Consider the following 19,455-nt stretch of genomic DNA (forward strand, 5'->3'; position numbering starts at 1 on the left):
ACATTTGAACACAATCAACAGCTTTAAATTAGTGGGTTGCCCTCCCGCAGCTAACAGACAATTAGCTGCCATAAAGCCACCGCAGAGTTCCAGGGGGGTATTGTAATGGCAGGAATGCTGATAGTGCTCTAAAATTAGTCGGATTCCTTGGCACCCTCCGAGAGCGAGTGAGCAAATAACCCAGATAGAGGATGGGAGCTGTCTGTCTGGAGACTAGCCTCCAGGGCTATTAGTACGTCTATCTGTGTGAGAAACCCTCAGGGGCTCATATCGGAATGAAGACAGGCAGATGCTAAGTGGTAGGATACATGGAGCAGTATGTAAAGGGATGTTAAGTGGTGGAATGGGCCTTAGAGAACGCTCTGTGAGGCAAGTGTTGCTAGTGACAAACACAGACAACAGGGATGGACTGAAATATACTTTGGCATCAACAGCTGAGCCTGTGAATGGAGGGCCTAGTGGAGAGGACTTTGCCGAAAAAGGAGACAGGCTTTTTTCAAAATGTAGTGACTGGGTGGGGGGGGGGGGGTAGGAAGGAATGGGTATAAATCATATCTGACAGAGAGATAAGGGAACACAGGGTAGGAGTGTACAGCACAGCACTGGACAGATACAAATACAGTACAGACTCGATGACAAGAGCATACTCTCGGCCCGTAGGAAGAGAACGATAACATAAGAATTGAAAGATGTAACTCTTAAGAAAGTTGGATAAAAGCAATGGATCCAAAGATTAAAAACAAATCGAACAGAACTATAGAAAATGACAAGGGAGAAACTACACAAATGGCTAAGGACCAAAGCCGACCGGTGAAGCTTGCCATGATGGTCCTAAACTCTGTTCTGGTGGTTGTTACAGACCTTTGGGCTGGACTACTTGGCAGTGCCCTATTCAGACGCCATTTTCACCTCCTGTTGTCAGGCGTGGTTCTGTTTGGACCAGCCCTGAGTCTGTGGGTGTCCAAGTACAGCATCTTTGCAAACAGGAACCACTACCTCTACAGGTGAGGTCTTTTTTTTTGACTACGCCCATCAGTATTAAGGAAAGCCACTATTCATGTCGATGAAATGGGCATTAGCATGATATAGAATATTGGAGAGAGTAGATAAAAGTTCCGTTCTTTCAAAGCTCTGTTATTGTTGGCTTGTGATAATGAATGTGTTTATGTTTTCCTGATTTCACACACAATATTCTCCCAATGACCATACCACCTAGTTCTGTCCCAAGCAGGCGCGGAGACTGGTACAAGAATTTGGCCCTGGCACATCACTGTGTGCACCGCGATATATTGGCCATATAGCACAAACCCTAAGGTGCCTTATTGCTGTTATAAACTGGTTACCAATGTAATTAGACAAGTACAAATAAATGTTTTGCCATACACTGATATACCATGGCTGTCAGCCAATCAGCATTCAGGGCTCGAACCACCCAGTTCATAATGCAAATTAGTGCTTGTCATATGTGTTTCCCTGAATCAACACCTACCCTAAGTGTTCATTACTATTACAGGGCTCCAGACTAACATTTCCCCCTGGTGTCACTTAACTTTTACAGTTGGTGGCACCAGCCCATGACTTGGTCGTCTGACCCAATTCATCATGAAGTCATTCATTAAGAAGTATAATAGAGTACTGAGGTATTTCATCGAGCATGTCCAAGCAGGAATGTATGATTAAAGATATTTTGATGTGCAGTCACTAACCTAATCCAGTGATCGTTATGAATTTTCAGTTGACAATTAGACTATAGATTCACTTTTTTTTTGTTCAATAGAGATGAATCACATACATCTTTATGTGCACTAACTAATATCATAGGCAAATTCATTTGGGGTTCAACACCTGACAAAGTGGAAACTCAAAGCACATTAACTCTGAGTATAATACCCACTGCTAGTAGCCATGTATTCATCCAACAGTAAATGTAATGTCCTAAAAAAACGAGCAGTTGTGGGCTAATACCCATGAGACCTATAGGCAGGCCTGTGCCCTCGCGTGCATGACGCTCCATATCTCAAAGCCAAATCAAATATCTTGGTTGTAAAATAGTTGCTATTGAGATCAATGTTGAGAAATAAAAAGTATAGCTACAGAAATCTGAGACCCTCCTCTCTTCGTCAGGGACAAAGGGATGAAGCTTCCAAAGCTGTGTTAAATGATCATAACAAATGTTTCTGTTGAGCTCATGGAGGGAGAGGAGAGTGACCTGCTCATCACAGGAGCAGGCCCCAGCGAGGACACAGGCACAGAGCAGACACTTTCATTAGAGGAATCATCAGGATATTGCACTTTACTGTATGACCAAATCATAGTTTTAGATGATTCCGCCTTTGAATGTGAGTTGAGAAAACCGGGTCAGACCATCTTGGTAGGGGGGCCGGCCGTTTCCCACTGAGCAACCAAAGGCTCATTATAGATTAGTATAACAGAGAAAATGTGCAAAAAAATATACAAATACACCAAAAAAAATGGCCCATGGGCCACATAACCTTTTTCCATATAATGTTTTTTTGTGTGTCAATTTCGACCAGCCAGCCCAACAAAAAAATGGTCCAGCCATCTGGCATTTGCCAGAATTGCCAGATGGCCAATCCACCCCTGGTCCTGAGCCATTTAGCCATCTTACATTTATACTGGATACCTCTGCTTTGGATTCTCTTTCAGGATGTTCCTGCGATCGGGCTGGGGCTGGACCTGTGTTTTCACTGGCTCCTTCGTCTTCGTCCTCTCCTTCTCCATCCGTCGATCCCTCTCGCTCTCCGTTCGCCATCTCTCACGGATAGCCACCGTGGGAGCACTGTGGTGGGGCTCTCGCAGTCTCCTGACTCTGCTGGAGAACATGGCAGGCAGCTGCTACGAGCCCATGCCTGCTACCCTGGTTGGGGGCCTGAACCTTGGCCAGGGAGCCAGTGTCCCAGGGCAGTCCTTACTCCTGCTCCATGAGGGCGAGCGCAAGGCCTCCTGCCTGAAAGCGGGCATGCTGTGGCAGGGCTGGGAGGTCTCGGAGGACACTCTCCTCCTCTGCCTCTGCTGCCTGCTCCTGGCCGAAGAGACTGCAGTGTTGGGGCCCTACCTAGCCCTGGGAGGGCCCTCGGGGTCCCCGCTGCGCCTGCTCTTCCTGCTCTGCGTCTCCCTACTGGGTCTGTGGCTGTTTCTGCTGCTCTGTCTGCTGGCTTACTTCCCGCAGTTCCCCTCCCAGCTTCTAGGGGGAGCTCTAGGGTGTTTGAGCTGGAGGGGGCTGTATCAGGGTTGGTATCGCCTGAAGCCCAGCTGGTGCTGTCCTGGGTGGCCTGGAGAGGGACTTCTCACCACAACTCAGAGAGAGCCGTACAGTGAAAGGGGTGTTCATGACATGTGGCCAAAGGATTGATGTCTTTGGCTAGAATATTATTTGCACCCTAGATCAAAATAAGAATGGATATGACTCCACATCAAAAAGGGCTCTGCTTGATATTTTATAAAAACTAAAATAGTTACATTTTCGTTTGCTTTATATTCAATTATGTGACTCCTAACATCAAGACCATCGAATTGGATAATAACAGGAAGATTATGTACATTACCACAGAATTGAGAAAGTCAAACTTTCATAAGCAAAATATTGAAATACTTTCAAATCTCACCATGAAGCAGAAAAAAAATACTCACTTGATGTTATGCCAGTTATCGCTACTTTAATTTGAAATCGGAATAAATTGATTGTGTAATACAGCAGGTTTTTTTGTTATGAAAATGAAAACGTTTTTAAATGCACTGTGTCTGAAGGTATTCAGTTACCCAACAAGCGTTTTAACATGTTACACTACATGATTTGTATCATAACATGTGAATGGGTGAGTAAGAGTGTGTCGCTATATTGCTGTCTCCAGTGGATGTACACAAGAGTCAGTTGATCAGTAGATGAGGGCCTTGCAGTCCCCCCTGGGCTTCTTGATCTTGTCATAGTTCTTGTTGATGATGTCAAACAGCAAGGCCTGGTGAATGGGTGACAGAAATAGTAGGGTAATTACATCACTGAAAGCCTTTCATCATTAGATTGGATAAGATAAATATTTTATTTGTCTGTTTCACACAGATATTTTGCTTTACGTCAAGAAAATACACCGCGATAGACCTATCAAACATACAAATTCATCATCATCGCCACCTACAACAACCCTTTTTTGACAAGGGCATCAAACAGAGTAAGACAGGTAGGTAAGTACAATGTGAGGAGCAGGAGAGGCATTGGTAATTATAAACTCAATTTGTTCGCTTGATAACAGGGTTTGGTTTCCATTCACAACTCTTGAAGTCGAGGTAAATACTTGTTCACATTGGGAAAGTTTATTTAACTTGGGGGTTAAATTATGGGGGTGCTGAGCACGTCTAATGAAGGACAGAGAGGTATGATACATGAGGCGTCTTAGCTTACATAGGTATTGCGGATCTCCAGAACCACGATGCGCAGCTCACAGTACTGGTACTGGTCCAGCTCATGCACCAACTGCCTGTAGTCTCCCTGGAGGTAGTTACACCAAATATGGTCAACGCACACACACACACACACAAATGAAAGCGATCACACACACGGATACTAACCACATGAGGTTGTTTTGAGGCCTTGGCAACAGCATCCCCTCTCTCACTGTAGTACCTGACAACACATCAGAGATAATGAAGGTGTTTGTTAGTCACATTAACACAACAACTACATAACGAATTAGATAGGAATGTAAACAGTGATCTTTTGGTTACGGCCTCTTACTTTGAGATCTGTGTCTGGAATTCCTCGATCTTCGTGCGAGTGTTGGTCAACAATTCAAACACTTTTTCCTGTGAAACAACATCATGAGCGTAGGACCTACAAACAGTATTATCAAGGTATGACTGATATGACAATCATCATTTTATTAAGATCAGAAAGTCTGACCTGTACAGCCACCCCAAAGTTGTTCCCATCTTCAATTTTGGGAATCTGAAGTTGCACCCACATTGACACCTGCCAGAGTAAGAGATCATAGTATTTATGTATTTTTCTAGACACTTCACCTATTTTGGAAAAGATGTGCTTGTGAATTTGAGATGTAAAATAACAGTTTGGCCCACACAGAGACTAACAGGGACAAAGGGCTGACTGACTGTGTTGAGTTTCTCCTTCAGTATCTGGATCTGAGGCTTGATCTCCTTCAGAAGACTTTCCACTCTCTCGTTGCAGGGGATCGGACCACAGGGAGGCCCTTAGGGAGAAACACCATGAGAAAACTCAAAGAGTAGGATGAAGTTATACAAACGCACTGGTCTAAGATTCTATTTGTGTGTCCTCTCTAATGGTTAAGGTTAGGATTAGTGGAAGAGTGAGCTGATCCTAGATCTGTGCAATTTGACAGCTAACTGCAGTTGTAAATCGGTGGTATTGTGTCTTAACTACCTGCGTCTTCATCTTCTTTCTCGCTGTCCTTGTCTTTCTTCCCTTCCTTTGCCTCTTTCTGCAAAACAAGTGAGAAGAGGGGCGGGCGAAGGAATTAGCATGATTCCTTCATGTGTGTATGCATGGTCGGATACTACTTTAAGTGATTCCAGTGTAATCCAAGGGGTTAATCATGATAGAACGCTGAATTGGGTGAAACGTCTGTACCTCCTCTTTCTTCTTTTGCTTAGCCTCTTCTTTAGCCGGGTCTGGTATTGGGATGTCCAGAGGGGCCTTCAGAGCTGCCAGGCCATCAGTGCTTAAGGATGTCTGGGGACCATTTCACATAACCAAAAAAATTGATTATATTTGCATACTTATGTACAATAGCTTTGCATCGATGTATTTGGACTGAGATTGAAAGGTGTGCTTGTGTTTTTCCACAGCCTCACCTTCAACAGCGTCTCCATCTCTGTAATCTTCTGAGGGAAGAATGATGTGACCAGGGTCTCTGCCTGTAATACACCAGTTACCAATGTTGGACACAGTTATGATTAACATCTTAAATGTGGTAATTTGGTTATTATTCAAGTAGTCCTGCACCACTAAGGGCCTACCTCTTTAGTGAGCTGAGTGCAGAAATCATCAACCTAGGAAATTGAAACCAAACACAGAAAAAGGTTTAGAATTCACAGCAGAAAACCCAACTCCCAGTGTCTCTATAATGTTTGGACAGTTACTTTCACCTGGACTGTGGTTCACCTGATGCAACACAGTGAATTTACATTTGGACACTCCAATCAGCGTGAAAATGTTACGTTTCCTATGGTATGTATTAGTTTTTGGATGTCCATCATCCATTTCCTATGATATTGTAATGAAACAGCAGGCAGCAGGTCTCGAACCCTCGCGGCGCGCTATCGACTGTGCCGCAAAAGCATGCTCGTGCGGCAGAGTCGATTTCCGCGCTTATAAACCCAGGGTCGTTACAATATGTTAGGAAATACAGTTTATTGTGGCTAACGTTAGCTAGGTGACTGGGTGTCTAACGTTAGCTAGGCTAGGGGTTAAGGTTAAGTTAAAGGGTTAGCTAACATGCTAAGTAGTTGTAAAGTGGCAAAAAATAAGTTGCAAAAATGAAAAATTTGTCCGTGATGAGATTCAAACATGCAACCTTCGGGTTGCTAGACGTTTGCGTTATATGCCCACCCTTTGCCTTAAGTAACCTGTCTTATCTAACCGTACCAAACATTGTACACGCTCGCGCTCACACACACACACACACACACACACACACACACACACACACACACACACACACACACACACACACACACACATAATAGTAATTTGATCGCCCAAGATTTACGTTTACTATGTTACGTCTAGTCTATGAGACTAGGCTGTGATGACATGTGAACTCACATGGCCCTATTGTTGGTCTAAATATTTAAACGCCTTGAAGATTAACAGGGCTGCTTCAGGAGTTATCTGACACAAAGTATATTGATAGGCTATAGTCAAATTATTATATTAGACAAAATTCGAAAACAAATTGACAAATTTACCTGTTTCTTCGACTCCGGGCGAATGTCTATGGAAGTCATCTTGTGATGGGTATTTATTTACTTGATATGCAAAAATGACCTTTTGCAATGCAAAAATAGAAAGCAACTAAATAGTTCACAGAATGCGCGGATTTTCCTAAATGTCTGATAGTGCACAACGCTGAAAATAGTCACCCGTTAGTCAGCTCAAAAAGTGAAAATGAAAGTATCTGAACCCTTCTCACGGAGACGTAATTTCCTGTTTAGAAGATCAAGCTAGAGCATCGTGGGATTTGTAGTTTGATTATGGGACCGTAGCGTACCACAGTGTAGGCCATTGATGGGTACCGGGTAAACACAGGTTTTGTTCTATGAGATAATCTTCATCATCTAACGTCACTTTTTGTGAATTTTGAAGCATTTAAGAATGACTAATGGCAGAGAAATGATTACGCAACTGCAGTTCTGAGTGTGTCCTATAGATGGTAATGCTGCTTCGGTCATTTTGAGTAATATGCTCGTGGTCAGTTGTCTGTCTGATGTCATATGACTAAGTAGGTCTCATCAATGAAAATCCGATATATAATGTTTTATCCAGAATGCTTTCTGATTTCCAATTTTGTTTGAATTCATAATAACCATGGATAGACTAATAACTCAGAAGACAGAATACTAAACTGTAGCTCCCAGTGTGCAAGTGCACATGACATGAAGTTGGCAATCAATTAGCAAAGAAACCATGATTACAAAGACTACAGTGTGCAAGCTGGGCCAGTCTTGGTCATAGGGGCTTTCTCACTTGAAGTTTCCATCACCTGAAACAAACTAATTCAAGTAGCCTAATTGCTGCCCTATGCAGATCAATTACAAGCCTTTCTACAGATTAAAAGTTGCTCTCTGCTCAGAGAGCTTGAAAAAGCCATGACGGGTTGATAAACTCTGCTTCTCTGAGAGGTAATATTGCTTTTTGAGGGCAAGTCAAACCTATTATTGATATTTTATGTTACAGTATAGTAATTTTGACCAACGTTGATGAACTGTTGAATCTTGACAAAAAAACGAAACAAAAAAATTCAATGGCATATTATACACTTAGAAAAAATGGTTATCCTTATATAAACAAAAAGGGTTCTGTTGCTTGCTTCATATATGGAACCCATAAAAGTTCTGTATAGAACCCTTTTATAGGGTTCTTTGATTAAAATCCCAAGGCTTCTTCTTCACTGAACCAAAATTGGTTCCATATTGAACCCTGTATGGTGCAATTTATGAATTATGGCTACTACTAATACATTTTAATATTTTTTAGCCAAGAATATAATATAATAAACATTAATGGACCAAATAATACCAGCATAGTTTTGACATTTTATTGTCATTATATGCAAATATAGTTTGGAAATATGCACTGTTGGCCAGGGTAGAATCTGTTTGCTTAAATGATGACTCACGTCAATCTTGGTACCAACTCTGTGGCGTTATGGAACAGTACAGTAGGGGTTGTTGCCCGCTGGGTCTGGAGAACAAGAAATAAGATGCAAAAACATGAGTTAATCTACAGAAATAAGCATGAGTTAATCTACCAAAATAAAGATAAATTGCAATGCAGACATATAATCATTATGATTTAGAAGAACACCTTACATAGAGTTGTTGTCAGCAGCAGCCTCTGATGGGTTACTGCCAGACTGAGCAAAACATAATGTGTCAAAAGCCATGTCATGATTAACTAGCCTATTGAATCACCAAGACAAATATATATAAATAATTTAGATAAATACTTCCTCTGTCAGCCCACTGCCCATCAAGTGCATTCAACAGTCAACAACAATCTTGTAATAGCTTCATGAAACATAGTCCCCTCATCTGACTCCACACTGAAATATTGAAATAAAAGTAACAATTAGCTAGTAGCCATTGTCAGGCTGGGCCTGTTTGGCATATTCCATAATACAAAATCATGTTTATTTGTAAGAGCTAGCTTGTAAAGTGGCTAATTAAAGAAGCCTAGCTTTGACCTGTCTAGCTAGTTAGCTAGCTAGCTTACAAACAGTGCTCAAATGTTTTATCTATCTAGTCTAGCTATAGTTTATCATATGACTGACTTCATATATTCAACCACCGTCCTCTTGCATTGTCATGTTGGAATGGCAGTTGTTTTTTTAATCAGAATGGCAGTTGGTTTTTTAATCAGAATGGCAGTTCAAATTTGAATAGACCAAAAGGTTCTTTAGAATCACCTTTTTTATGTAAGAGTGTATGCTTTTATTTCCTCTTACTTCTAGCTAGCATTAAGTTTGCAACAGCACAGATTTGTATGAACCTTGCTGTTTGCCACTCCGACCTTTGCAACAATGTTGCAAAATCGTGAATTCGATCTCCCCCTGCTATAGAGAGTTAATGTTATCAAGGTTATTTGCCTAGAATCCCCCTTTTTTTCATGTAAGAGTGTATGCTTTTATTTCCTCTTGCTTCTAGCTAGCATTAAGTTTGCAACAGCACAGATTTGTATGAACCTTGCTAGCGTGTAAGATTCCTAAGATGTACTAAGCTGGACAACATGTGTCTAATATTGAAACAATGGTGTGGCTATATTTAGGTGATTTATGCTACTCATGGCAACACTGTGGTGTGAGTGCTTGCATCATGAAGGGTGTTTTGACCTGCAGTTGTTTCACTTTCAGCAGAAAACTCATATTGGATCCAAAGTGATGAAAAAAGGGTTTAGAGCCACCCAAGCACATTAATGGGGCTCAGCAACTTCATGATAAATGTAATTGATTTCATTTATCTACTTAAGTAATGTAGTAATGTACATGTTAAATGGGTTCAACATCTCAGTTTGAAATCAGCCATAATTGATAAGATCCATTTGAGTTATCCAAACAACTTACTGCAAATCAATCGGATTGTTTTGTCTGATTACTCAAATTATTGAATTGACAATCGTAATCTGAATATTTAGCTGTCAATGAATCATCCACTTGTTCAAGTAATGACCTGTGCCAACCACATGTTGGGTGGCAGTTGGCCTAGTGGTTTAGAACATTGTGCCAGTAACCAAAAGGTTGCTGGTTCAAATCCCAGACTGGACTATGTGAAAAATCTTCCAATGTGCCCTTGAGCAAGCTGCTCTAGGGTAGCTGTCAATAATGGCTGATCCCTAGCCATGACCCCATGGGATATCCAAATAGGATAACTGTAAGTATAATATATATTATTATATCAGTGTTGCAGACATCCAGTACAGCCAAAAGAACGACTCTAAAATAGCTGTCACAGCGGTAGACATTAGTTATTAATTGAGTGAGTGATTTAAACTTAAGTTGTTTTCCATTTCTGCCTAGTTGCGAAATATACTGACCAAAGGTCTTTCCTCAATGGAGGACAGACGATAAAGGGGAGGGGAGCGTCTAGGAGAGAAACATGGTAGCAAAGGTTGCCTGACAAATTAATAGTGTTCCATGAAATGGTATTAGTTCTAACTACAAATACAAGTCTGAATCAAGTTCATTATTGACATATTAGTTACGATTATAAAAGAACAAGCATCAAGAGATCTTGTTTGATCCTCAGTCAAATAATTTTCCTTTCGGTTCTAGAACATTTAAACCAACCTAGAAGTAAGACTCATTATTGCATTGTCTGCCTTCTATTCTTGAATGTGCATTTAAAGATTACATTTCAGTTTCCATCCTGGTTCTGTGACCTGATTTGAGAATGTAAAAAATGAACAACAAAATAAATCAAAAATCAAATCAAACAACCCACATTACTTGGTGTCAAATCAAATCAAACAACCCACATTACTTGGTGTCAAATCAAATAACCCACATTACTTGGTGTCAAATCAAATCAAACAACCCACATTACTTGGTGTCAAATCAAATCAAACAACCCACATTACTTGGTGTCAAATCAAATCAAACAACCCACATTACTTGGTGTCAAATCAAATCAAACAACCCACATTACTTGGTGTCAAATCAAACAACCCACATTACTTGGTGTCAAATCAAATCAAACAACCCACATTACTTGGTGTCAAATCAAACAACCCACATTACTTGGTGTCAAATCAAATCAAACAACCCACATTACTTGGTGTCAAATCAAATAACCCACATTACTTGGTGTCAAATCAAATCAAACAACCCACATTACTTGGTGTCAAATCAAACAACCCACATTACTTGGTGTCAAATCAAATCAAACAACCCACATTACTTGGTGTGAGAAGGGTCTGGTTGAGACCTTACTTTTTTCAGTTGTTCCCTTATCAGCGTACATGTAACCTATGATAGGCCTCTCTCATGGACTCTCAATGTAAGATAACAAGACTAAGTCCACATTCCAACCATGATTTGAGCTTCAAATGCCTTTTTTTTTGCCAGCAGCAGCATTTCTGAATGTTCTCTTTGATAACCGAGGACTGCATCTGTGGGCGGGGGAGTGAATGCATTAGTAGTGCATGGTGGTCTCCATAATATGTCGTCTGATTCTGCTGGCCATATCACAGTTTATAGAAGTTTAACCAGTGGCACTGGGGGCTCATCTTCCTTTGAACTCTGTCTACCCTACTGTCAGTATCTCTCTCTCTCTCTCTCACTGTCCACACAACTTCCCCTTGAACTTTTCCTCTCTCTTTCCCTCTCTAACTTGGAAACATTAACAGGAAATCTGCAATTTGCATCTCTCAGACCAGGCTCAGACATTGAATTGCTTGGTAGATTCTGGACAGAACTGGTCAACAGATCAGAAGCTTTTTGTCCCATCCACGAATACAGCTCAGGCCTCCTACACATTGAATGAAGGTACAATGAAAAATAGAAAGAACATAGCGGTATCACAGATAGCAAATATCTTTAGATGAATCCCATATACTTTCAGCCTAGTATGCTTCATACTGCTCATAGTTGCCCTTATCAAAATCAAACTAAAGATGCCCAGAAGTCATGATAGGTTATGGTATCTACTCATAACGCAGGTGTCAATCATGATGACATAGTCTCTGTAATTTGTCAGGCCTATTTGTCCTATGGCAGTGTGTAATAATTTAGGTAGGCCTACTAGTTTATGTAATAACACTTTTGTTGGATAACCTGCATTGCACCAGCTGGCTCAATAGAATTTACGGAGCCAATATTGTCATTTGAGATATCCTTCCGCTGTACTATTTTTTTTCAATGACTTTGCATTTATTCAGCTGACTCTGCATGTCTCTTTCGAGCACACACCAAAAGCGAACAACTATTTCCCTCAACATTGATTCTCCATAGGCCGTACGTGCCTTACATCCACCACCAGTCACCATTGCTGAAGTATATATGAGGGTCACCAGGGCGGCTGTTGTGTCTTAGCGGATACAGGAACTTCAGAACTTGCATCACCCGGTAGAGGCGGTTTGGTTGGCTGTGAAGGAGGCAGGAGCAGGGATAGGATAGTTGTATGAAATGCTCCTCTTAGTTGTTTCATGTTTTATTGAAAGCGAGTAATTTTAACATAAAATCAGACACCTCGCGGTCCTTTTATTAGTTTTCTGATTGTCCGGTTTTATAACCTTTTCTGAACGGATATAACGAAGATCTAGCTACATCAATAGCCTACTGCTGGATTACTTGACGAAATAAATATACATTTGCGTATATATATATATATATGCAATCGGTAGGCTATTCGTTTGCATTAAATTTATCAACCTAAGCATCATCGTCGACTGCGATGCGCAGAACCTAGATTCAGTCAATGTGTATGCCTCCGATAAATTGTTACACGTGTTGCAAAGTGCAAAGTTCTTTCATTAGCCTGTACTGGGCTACCTCACATTGCAGTTCGTCTTCATAGACCAATCAGATATGAGTTGTAGTTGGTGCTAAAGGGCACACGACGCTCTTATTCTCTCTCTCTATATATTTATTTTTTTAGACTTTTATATTTCATTACCCCATTTTAGTATTTTACAAGATGTCGTGCCTTTTGCTTGGACTTATCAGAAGGTGAGTATCTAACATTTTGCCATTTAAAACTCAATTTATACTGAACAAAAATATAAACATAACATGCAACAATTTCAAAGATTTTACTGAGTTACAGTTCAAATAAGGAAATCATTCAATTGAAATACATTCATTAGGGCCTAATCAATGGATTTTTAATGATTGGGAATACAGATGTGCATCTGTTGGTCACAGATAAAAATGGGCCTCAGCATCTCTAAACAGTATTTCTGTGCTTTCAAATAGCCATTGAAAAATTCAATTGTGGTCTGCGTTTGGATGTACTGCCAAATTCTCTCAAATTACATTGGAGGTGGCTTATGGTAGAGAAATTAACATTCAATTCTGTGGCAACAGCTCTGGTGGACATTCCTGCAGTCCGCATGCCAATTGCACATTCCCTCAACTTCTGTGGCATTGTGGTGTTTGACAAAACTGCACATTTTAGTGGCTTTTATTGTCCCCAGCACAAGGGGCACCTGTGTAATGATCATGCTGTTTAATCAGCTTGTTGATATGCCACACTTGTCCGGTGGATGGATTACCTTGGCAAAGGAGAAATGCCCCCTAAAAGGGATGTAAACTAATTTGTGCACAAAATTTGAGAAATAGGTTTTTTATTTGTATGGGAAATTTCTGTGATCTTTTATTTCAGCTCATGAAACGTGTAACCAACACTTTACATGTTGCGTTTATATTTTTGTTCAGTGTATTTCCTTATTGACCAACCATGGCAGAGTATAGTGTAGCCTACTCAGCAACATTATGGGTTTTCAACATTTTAGAAACTGCAATGGTAGCCTAAAGATGGTATTCAATTAGTTTTCATGAATTAGTAATATCCCTATCGTGGATAGGATACTTTAATCAGTTGTTATTGCTATCTCACTCAAGATACTGTATGTCTGTTGGCAGAAATCCTAGGCAAACATCCTTCTTATGATAGGGTATATGTTTATGGCGGCAAACTCTGGGAATACACACGCCCTGCAATATCAGAGATACATCGTAACCAAATATCAAGGATACATAAACAACAGATTAAATGTCCACAAACTAAGCATTTAAATGTCCCCATTGTAGAATGGAAGGTCCTATTGAAGAATTTGCGAAGCACTGAAATGCGAAGCAGTGAGCCATTCATCATCTACATCTTGATTGTCAGTTATGAAATAGTTTCAGACGTATAGCACAACACACCCCGACATCTCTGTCTGTGTCTTGGTTTGTGTCAGGCAGATTTGGAAGTGCACAAATCTGACCAAACATATTTCAAAAGCTGTTTGCCTCTGAGATAGAAAATGATGGAAAGAATTTTCAAGATCCTGTCATAATAAGTGAGAGACAGGACTGCCCAAAGAGACGTGCTCAATGTCCCTCATTTTGAATCTCTTACGTTCCCCGTCACAACTCTTTCTCTAGGCTTTGGCGACGTCACACGGAGACAAAAAAAAGTAAACGTGAGCAGTCTTGAGTGCATCTTGTCTGGAGAGGATCTATGTGTCTGTGCATTTGTGATTGGTGCATGAGTGTTGATACACAATCAAAGTGCATTATATTTTTTTAGATTGTCAAGAGAGTGCACTGTCAGGATTTGTGTAGCTGTGTAATTGACATAGGAGTTTTAATGACTTCTGCATGTATATGCATGGTGAATGAATGTATTTCCAGTGTGCATGTGCTACATGCATTTCTCCTCAGTTCCTGAAAATTCCTTCTGGACCAAGCTATTAACATTCAATATGGTGGGGGGGGGGGGGGGGGGGTGACTGTGTGTGGTGCATGGTGATTGGTCTCCGTTTTTGTCCTGGTGTAAATGAGACAATGCAAAGCTCAACTGAGACCCAAAGAGAAGGCCACAGGCGGTTGAGAAATGATACATTGTTATGGTTATCGTTGTGCTCACATGTTTCTCTCCCTGACTAAGTCAGGATAATACTGTAGCCTGTTCCTTGTTTTACATTCGGTTTCACAGAAATGTCTGTGGGCGCCCCACAATGGGAAAGCCGGGTGCGCTCGTAATTAAATATAGCTTATGTTTGGTGAGCTACATTGAAAAATTACACAGGCAGATTTGTACTCTTTAAGTTGAACTGTGCTGCTATGGTACTTGTAGTGGGAGCTGGGACTTTTGCCATACCCTAAAATGGAAACATATAGAGCTTATACAGTACATATGAGCTCATGTTACATGTTGAGCACATTCTCTTTCCTTTAATTTTTTTTTATTTTTTCTTTCTTGTAATATTGTGCAGCACGTGTATAGTTTAGATGTTTGCATGACAGAACAAAAGCTCCTGCATTATGCTCAATAGATTTTCATTGAAGTCTGTTTTTTTTAAGTGGCCTGAAGCATGGCATTCTACACTGAGGAAAAGGTGGAAAGCCTAACCTTTCTCCTCTCCTGGTTCATATTTCTTTTTTTTTGTCTGCTTGCTTGCTCTCTCCCAGTCTGAAGTTTCTCAACACACATCTGGTCGACTGCATGTAGAAATGTGTCACTTATAAGATACTTCATGAACTGGAGAAGTTCTTTAAGATGATGTATCATCACGTAAAGGGTTAAACAGTGTTTTAAATAACACTTGTTCCCTGTGATGTTGGGCAAGAATTGTTCTTGGCAATATGCCATTTTTCCATCAACAACATGTTATCTTCTCAGTTTGCACCTAGGGCACTGGGCAGCCTTTAACCCTTCCTTTAGAAATGGCCGTTATGTACACGTCAAGTTTAATGACATCAATGATGCAGCCAATTGGGACTGGCTGCGTGCTAGCACTTTTACCAGGTAGCCTAGTGGTTAGAGCATTGGGCCAGTAACCGAAAGGTTGCTGGATCGAATCCCCGAGCTGACAAGGTAAAAATCTGTCGTTCTGCCCCTGAACAAGGCAGGTCCACACACTCACTGTTCCCTGGTAGGCTGTCATTGTAAATAAGAATTTGTTCTTAACTGACTTGCCTAGTTAAATAAAAAATAATCTTTCAACTAGTAGAAAAGTGTGATTTTTGAATTTCAAGCCAAATAGTCAATGGACCTATAGCCATGAGTTGGAAAGTGAGTTCAATTGTAAATCAGCTCCCAGAGCCAAAGAGAGAGCCCAAATCAGTTCCTAGACATGTCAATAAAATGAGTCTTACACTCTTCAATTGAACTTTTTATCTGAGAACCCATATCGTCATTCTCAGCCTTATTTTTTTTAAATGTCCTTTTTTTTGTAAAACCATCAGCCATCGTGCCTGGTTTTTCTAGTCAGCTCGTCAGATTGCTCACACATGTTGTAACTGATTGTGTTCTGCCCTTGTTTATGAACACTGCTGTTAACAAACAACAGAAAGCCCCCCCTACGTGCCCCTGCCATTATAAAGAGCTCTGAGCTGAAGTCTCAGGTTGCACTGCCCTGGACACAGTTTGCATTAGATTGTCCACTTCCTGCTACTTACTTACATTCTTACTTAGCCTGAGGAAGAGCAGCAGAACCAAACCGCTTAGGAAGATGGCTGCTCTGTCAATGGCCTTTCCTCATGAAAGTCATTTGAGTTTTGAAGGTATGGGATATGTCTCACAGACTTTTAAATCATGGGGAACATGTATGGATCATGAAATGCTATTCTACAATATGTTCAGAAGTAACACATTCACAGTGCCTGCCTTTGTTTGGGGAAACCCTAAAAAGTGCGATCTGAGAAGTGACAGTACATTAGTCCATTACCCCTATGTATTATTGATGTGTGGATTGTTCACTAGCACTAATAGTAGGATTATAGTGACACATTGTCCTCTAATCTGCTCTCCATAGAATTTGCATCCCTGAAACCATACTGAAGAGGTTGATTGTGTGTCTTGCTACCATTATGCATCTCGCTACCCAGTATTTAAATGTTGTTTGTATTGTTGCCTATTTTGACACCAGATTTAAATTCATTTGGGGTATCTTTAAAAAAAAAAAATGAACTGCAAGTTGCTAAATGATCGTAGTACTGCTCCTCTTACAGCTGATATCATGTATATTATGGTACAGTATGTTTTTGAATAAGGTTCCCCTTCCTGTCAGCCTTCGTAACACACCCACTCTTTACCTCCCTGTGTCTTGGTACAGACGGGGTGGAGTGGGGACATCCGTGGGGGTCCGCTCCCTAGCCTCGATCCCCTCCCTGCCTCCAGCGGTGGCTGACTTTGTGAAGAGGGCCGTGGATGAGTGCAAGCCTGCCAATGTGCATGTGGTGACGGGGAGCGCAGAGGAGTCTGCTCACATCCTAGCTGGCCTGGAGAAAGACGGCATGGTGAAGAGGCTACCCAAGTATGAGAACTGGTGAGTGTTGCTGTGGTCCCCTACGTACTCTATCACCGCTGTGAATGGTGGGAATCTGGCTCTGTATGTCACGAAGCAGGAAGCAGTAAGATAGTGAGCTAAGGTAATGTAGAGAAGAATATAATACATTAACTGTGATTTTTCTGGTTAGTAAAGAATGCTTACGTTGAATATATACGTTATTGAGAGTACTAAGTCTGTCAAACTAAGTCATCTGGCTGACTGTCATATTAATTTACAACAATATCAGTCTTTTGAGTCACTTTTTCCACTGTGGCCCTGAAGCTCATCAAAAGCCTGTTATTCTCACTCTACCATAAAGAATGATAAGAGAATTAATAGTCTGTTTATGGCCTTTATCTCTGTGCAGCTGGCTGGCACGTACAGACCCCAAGGACGTTGCTCGGGTGGAGAGTAAGACTGTGATCGTTACCAAGAACCAGAGGGACACCATCCCTATCCCTGATGGGGGGGCTAAGAGCCAGCTGGGCAGCTGGATGAGCGAGGGTGACTTCCAGAAGGCCAGACAGGACCGCTTCCCAGGCTGCATGGCAGGTACTGGACTGTACACAACCCTCCTCTCCTTCTGGCCTCTCTGGAGGTTTTACACCATCCCGTCTATAGTTTCAGCTGTCTACACTATATGAATTGTCTGTAATGGAGTGTTATTCTTCAGTCAAATTGGGTTCATCACTTTTTTTTTTATGCCTATTTTTGCCTACCAGAAAACCGGGCTTAAACCTCAACGTTGAGTCGGGTGTTATAGTGTCATACCACTGAAGTCTAATTAGACAGTGAGAGGGCCAGCAGTCATTAAAATATAGAATGGTTGAATTTAGGATTAAAATGTAGAGTTAAATAATTATCTGAAAAGGGAGATTATTTTTTGGGAGACACCAACTCTTTTAATCAGCTAACTGAGACTTGTCTCTAATGAAAAATAATGTCTAACTCTCAATGTTTATTTAAATTAACTTCCTCATTCTTCCTCAGGTCGAACCATGTATGTGATCCCCTTCAGCATGGGCCCGGTGGGCTCTCCGCTATCTAAGTTTGGCGTGCAGGTGACAGACTCGCCCTACGTGGTGGCCAGTATGGGCATTATGACGCGCATGGGCACCCCCGTCATGGACAAGCTGTCACAGGGGGCAGAGTTTGTGCGCTGTCAGCACTCCCTCGGTCGGCCCCTCCCACTGAAAGGTACCATTTCACAGAGGCCCTCTCTCGATCTGCTGTCATGCATCACATCCCTTACATAACCATACACATCCAGCTGTATGCCATACAACCACCAGTTGACTCATTTCATTTAGTCTCTCCATTTACTCTAATTCCATTCCCTGCTTCTATATTCATTCATCCCTCCCATCACCATTATCCTCCCATGGTGCCCCTCCCAGCTCCCCTGGTCAACTCGTGGCCGTGTAACCCAGAGAAGGTGCTCATCTCCCACCTGCCAGACACCAGGCAGATCCTGTCGTTCGGCAGTGGCTACGGAGGCAACTCCCTGCTGGGGAAGAAGTGCTTCGCCCTGAGGATTGCCTCGCGCATCGCCAAGGACGAGGGCTGGCTGGCCGAACACATGCTGGTGAGAACGGGGAACTGATAGGGGTGCACTGAATTCCCTTTTTTGGAGGGGTTCCAACAGGAATATCTGTGCTGACCTGCAATATCAGGAGATGGGTTGCCAGATCCAGATCCACAGTCAGTACCTCATACAGTAGCAGGGAGTAGTTAGTCTCTTGTGATGTTCCTACGTTATGGGAGAAACTACTCAATGCAACTCTCTGTGTCTCTCTGTGTCTCTGTCTCTCTCTCTGTCACTCCTCCCCCACCAGATCCTGGGCATCACCAATCCTCAGGGAGTGAAGCGCTACGTGGCGGCAGCATTTCCCAGTGCCTGTGGGAAAACTAACCTGGCCATGATGAAGCCTGCGCTGCCTGGCTGGACTGTGGAGTGTGTAGGAGACGACATCGCCTGGATGAAGTTCGACAGTCAGGGTGAGGGGAGGGATACACACTCAACACACACTGACTAGTAAAGACTCAACCCGTAACATACTCAAGCTTTGAATTTACTGTCAGGCTATTCATTTCATGGTCAGACATTTTGTACAACCCATTGAAACTATAACCATCAACTCCCTCCTGTTTTAGAGTTCATTGTGCTTCCTTCAGGAAACAAATCCATGCATGCATCTCTGTCACTC

General features: G+C 41.7%; 3 protein-coding genes across 8 annotated transcripts in view; 2 read left to right on the plus strand and 1 right to left on the minus strand.

The window, feature by feature from the left end:
- Window positions 1-636: 636 nt before the first annotated feature.
- Window positions 637-3,422, plus strand: LOC120027997 (fat storage-inducing transmembrane protein 1-like). Its single transcript, XM_038973103.1, has 2 exons — window positions 637-1,004; window positions 2,668-3,422. The coding sequence occupies exons 1-2, from the start codon at window positions 721-723 to the stop codon at window positions 3,371-3,373; spliced, it is 990 nt and encodes a 329-aa protein (XP_038829031.1). The 5' UTR covers window positions 637-720; the 3' UTR covers window positions 3,374-3,422.
- Window positions 3,423-3,655: 233 nt separating this feature from the next.
- Window positions 3,656-11,420, minus strand: LOC120027999 (proteasome activator complex subunit 1-like). 4 transcript variants are annotated; one of them, XM_038973106.1, is made up of 14 exons: window positions 11,199-11,420; window positions 8,721-8,816; window positions 8,584-8,627; window positions 8,391-8,455; window positions 6,010-6,042; window positions 5,845-5,907; window positions 5,621-5,722; window positions 5,414-5,471; window positions 5,125-5,222; window positions 4,916-4,984; window positions 4,751-4,818; window positions 4,585-4,639; window positions 4,418-4,504; window positions 3,656-3,977 (listed from the first exon to the last, which is right to left on the minus strand). In XM_038973106.1, exons 6-14 carry the CDS (start codon window positions 5,860-5,862, stop codon window positions 3,897-3,899), a joined length of 636 nt encoding a protein of 211 aa, XP_038829034.1. In that variant the 5' UTR covers window positions 5,863-5,907; window positions 6,010-6,042; window positions 8,391-8,455; window positions 8,584-8,627; window positions 8,721-8,816; window positions 11,199-11,420; the 3' UTR covers window positions 3,656-3,896. The 4 variants fall into 4 exon arrangements, with proteins under 4 accessions (XP_038829034.1, XP_038829033.1, XP_038829035.1 ...); XM_038973105.1 differs by lacking the exon at window positions 8,721-8,816; XM_038973107.1 differs by lacking the exons at window positions 8,584-8,627; window positions 8,721-8,816.
- A 1,483-nt stretch (window positions 11,421-12,903) lies between these two features.
- LOC120028089 (phosphoenolpyruvate carboxykinase [GTP], mitochondrial-like) overlaps window positions 12,904-19,455 on the plus strand; it is a 30,392-nt gene continuing 23,840 nt past the window's right edge. For 2 of the 3 annotated variants that reach the window (XM_038973252.1, XM_038973251.1), the window contains exons 1-6: window positions 12,904-12,935; window positions 17,033-17,245; window positions 17,616-17,800; window positions 18,239-18,445; window positions 18,646-18,833; window positions 19,084-19,246. In XM_038973252.1, the coding sequence (XP_038829180.1) occupies window positions 12,904-12,935; window positions 17,033-17,245; window positions 17,616-17,800; window positions 18,239-18,445; window positions 18,646-18,833; window positions 19,084-19,246 (988 nt within the window). Of the gene's footprint in view, window positions 12,936-17,032; window positions 17,246-17,615; window positions 17,801-18,238; window positions 18,446-18,645; window positions 18,834-19,083; window positions 19,247-19,455 lie in introns of those variants that run through there. The other variant, XM_038973253.1, reaches the window with a different exon arrangement.

The sequence above is a fragment of the Salvelinus namaycush genome, chromosome 33 (assembly GCF_016432855.1).
Source record: "Salvelinus namaycush isolate Seneca chromosome 33, SaNama_1.0, whole genome shotgun sequence".
Taxonomy (NCBI): Eukaryota; Metazoa; Chordata; class Actinopteri; order Salmoniformes; family Salmonidae; genus Salvelinus; species Salvelinus namaycush.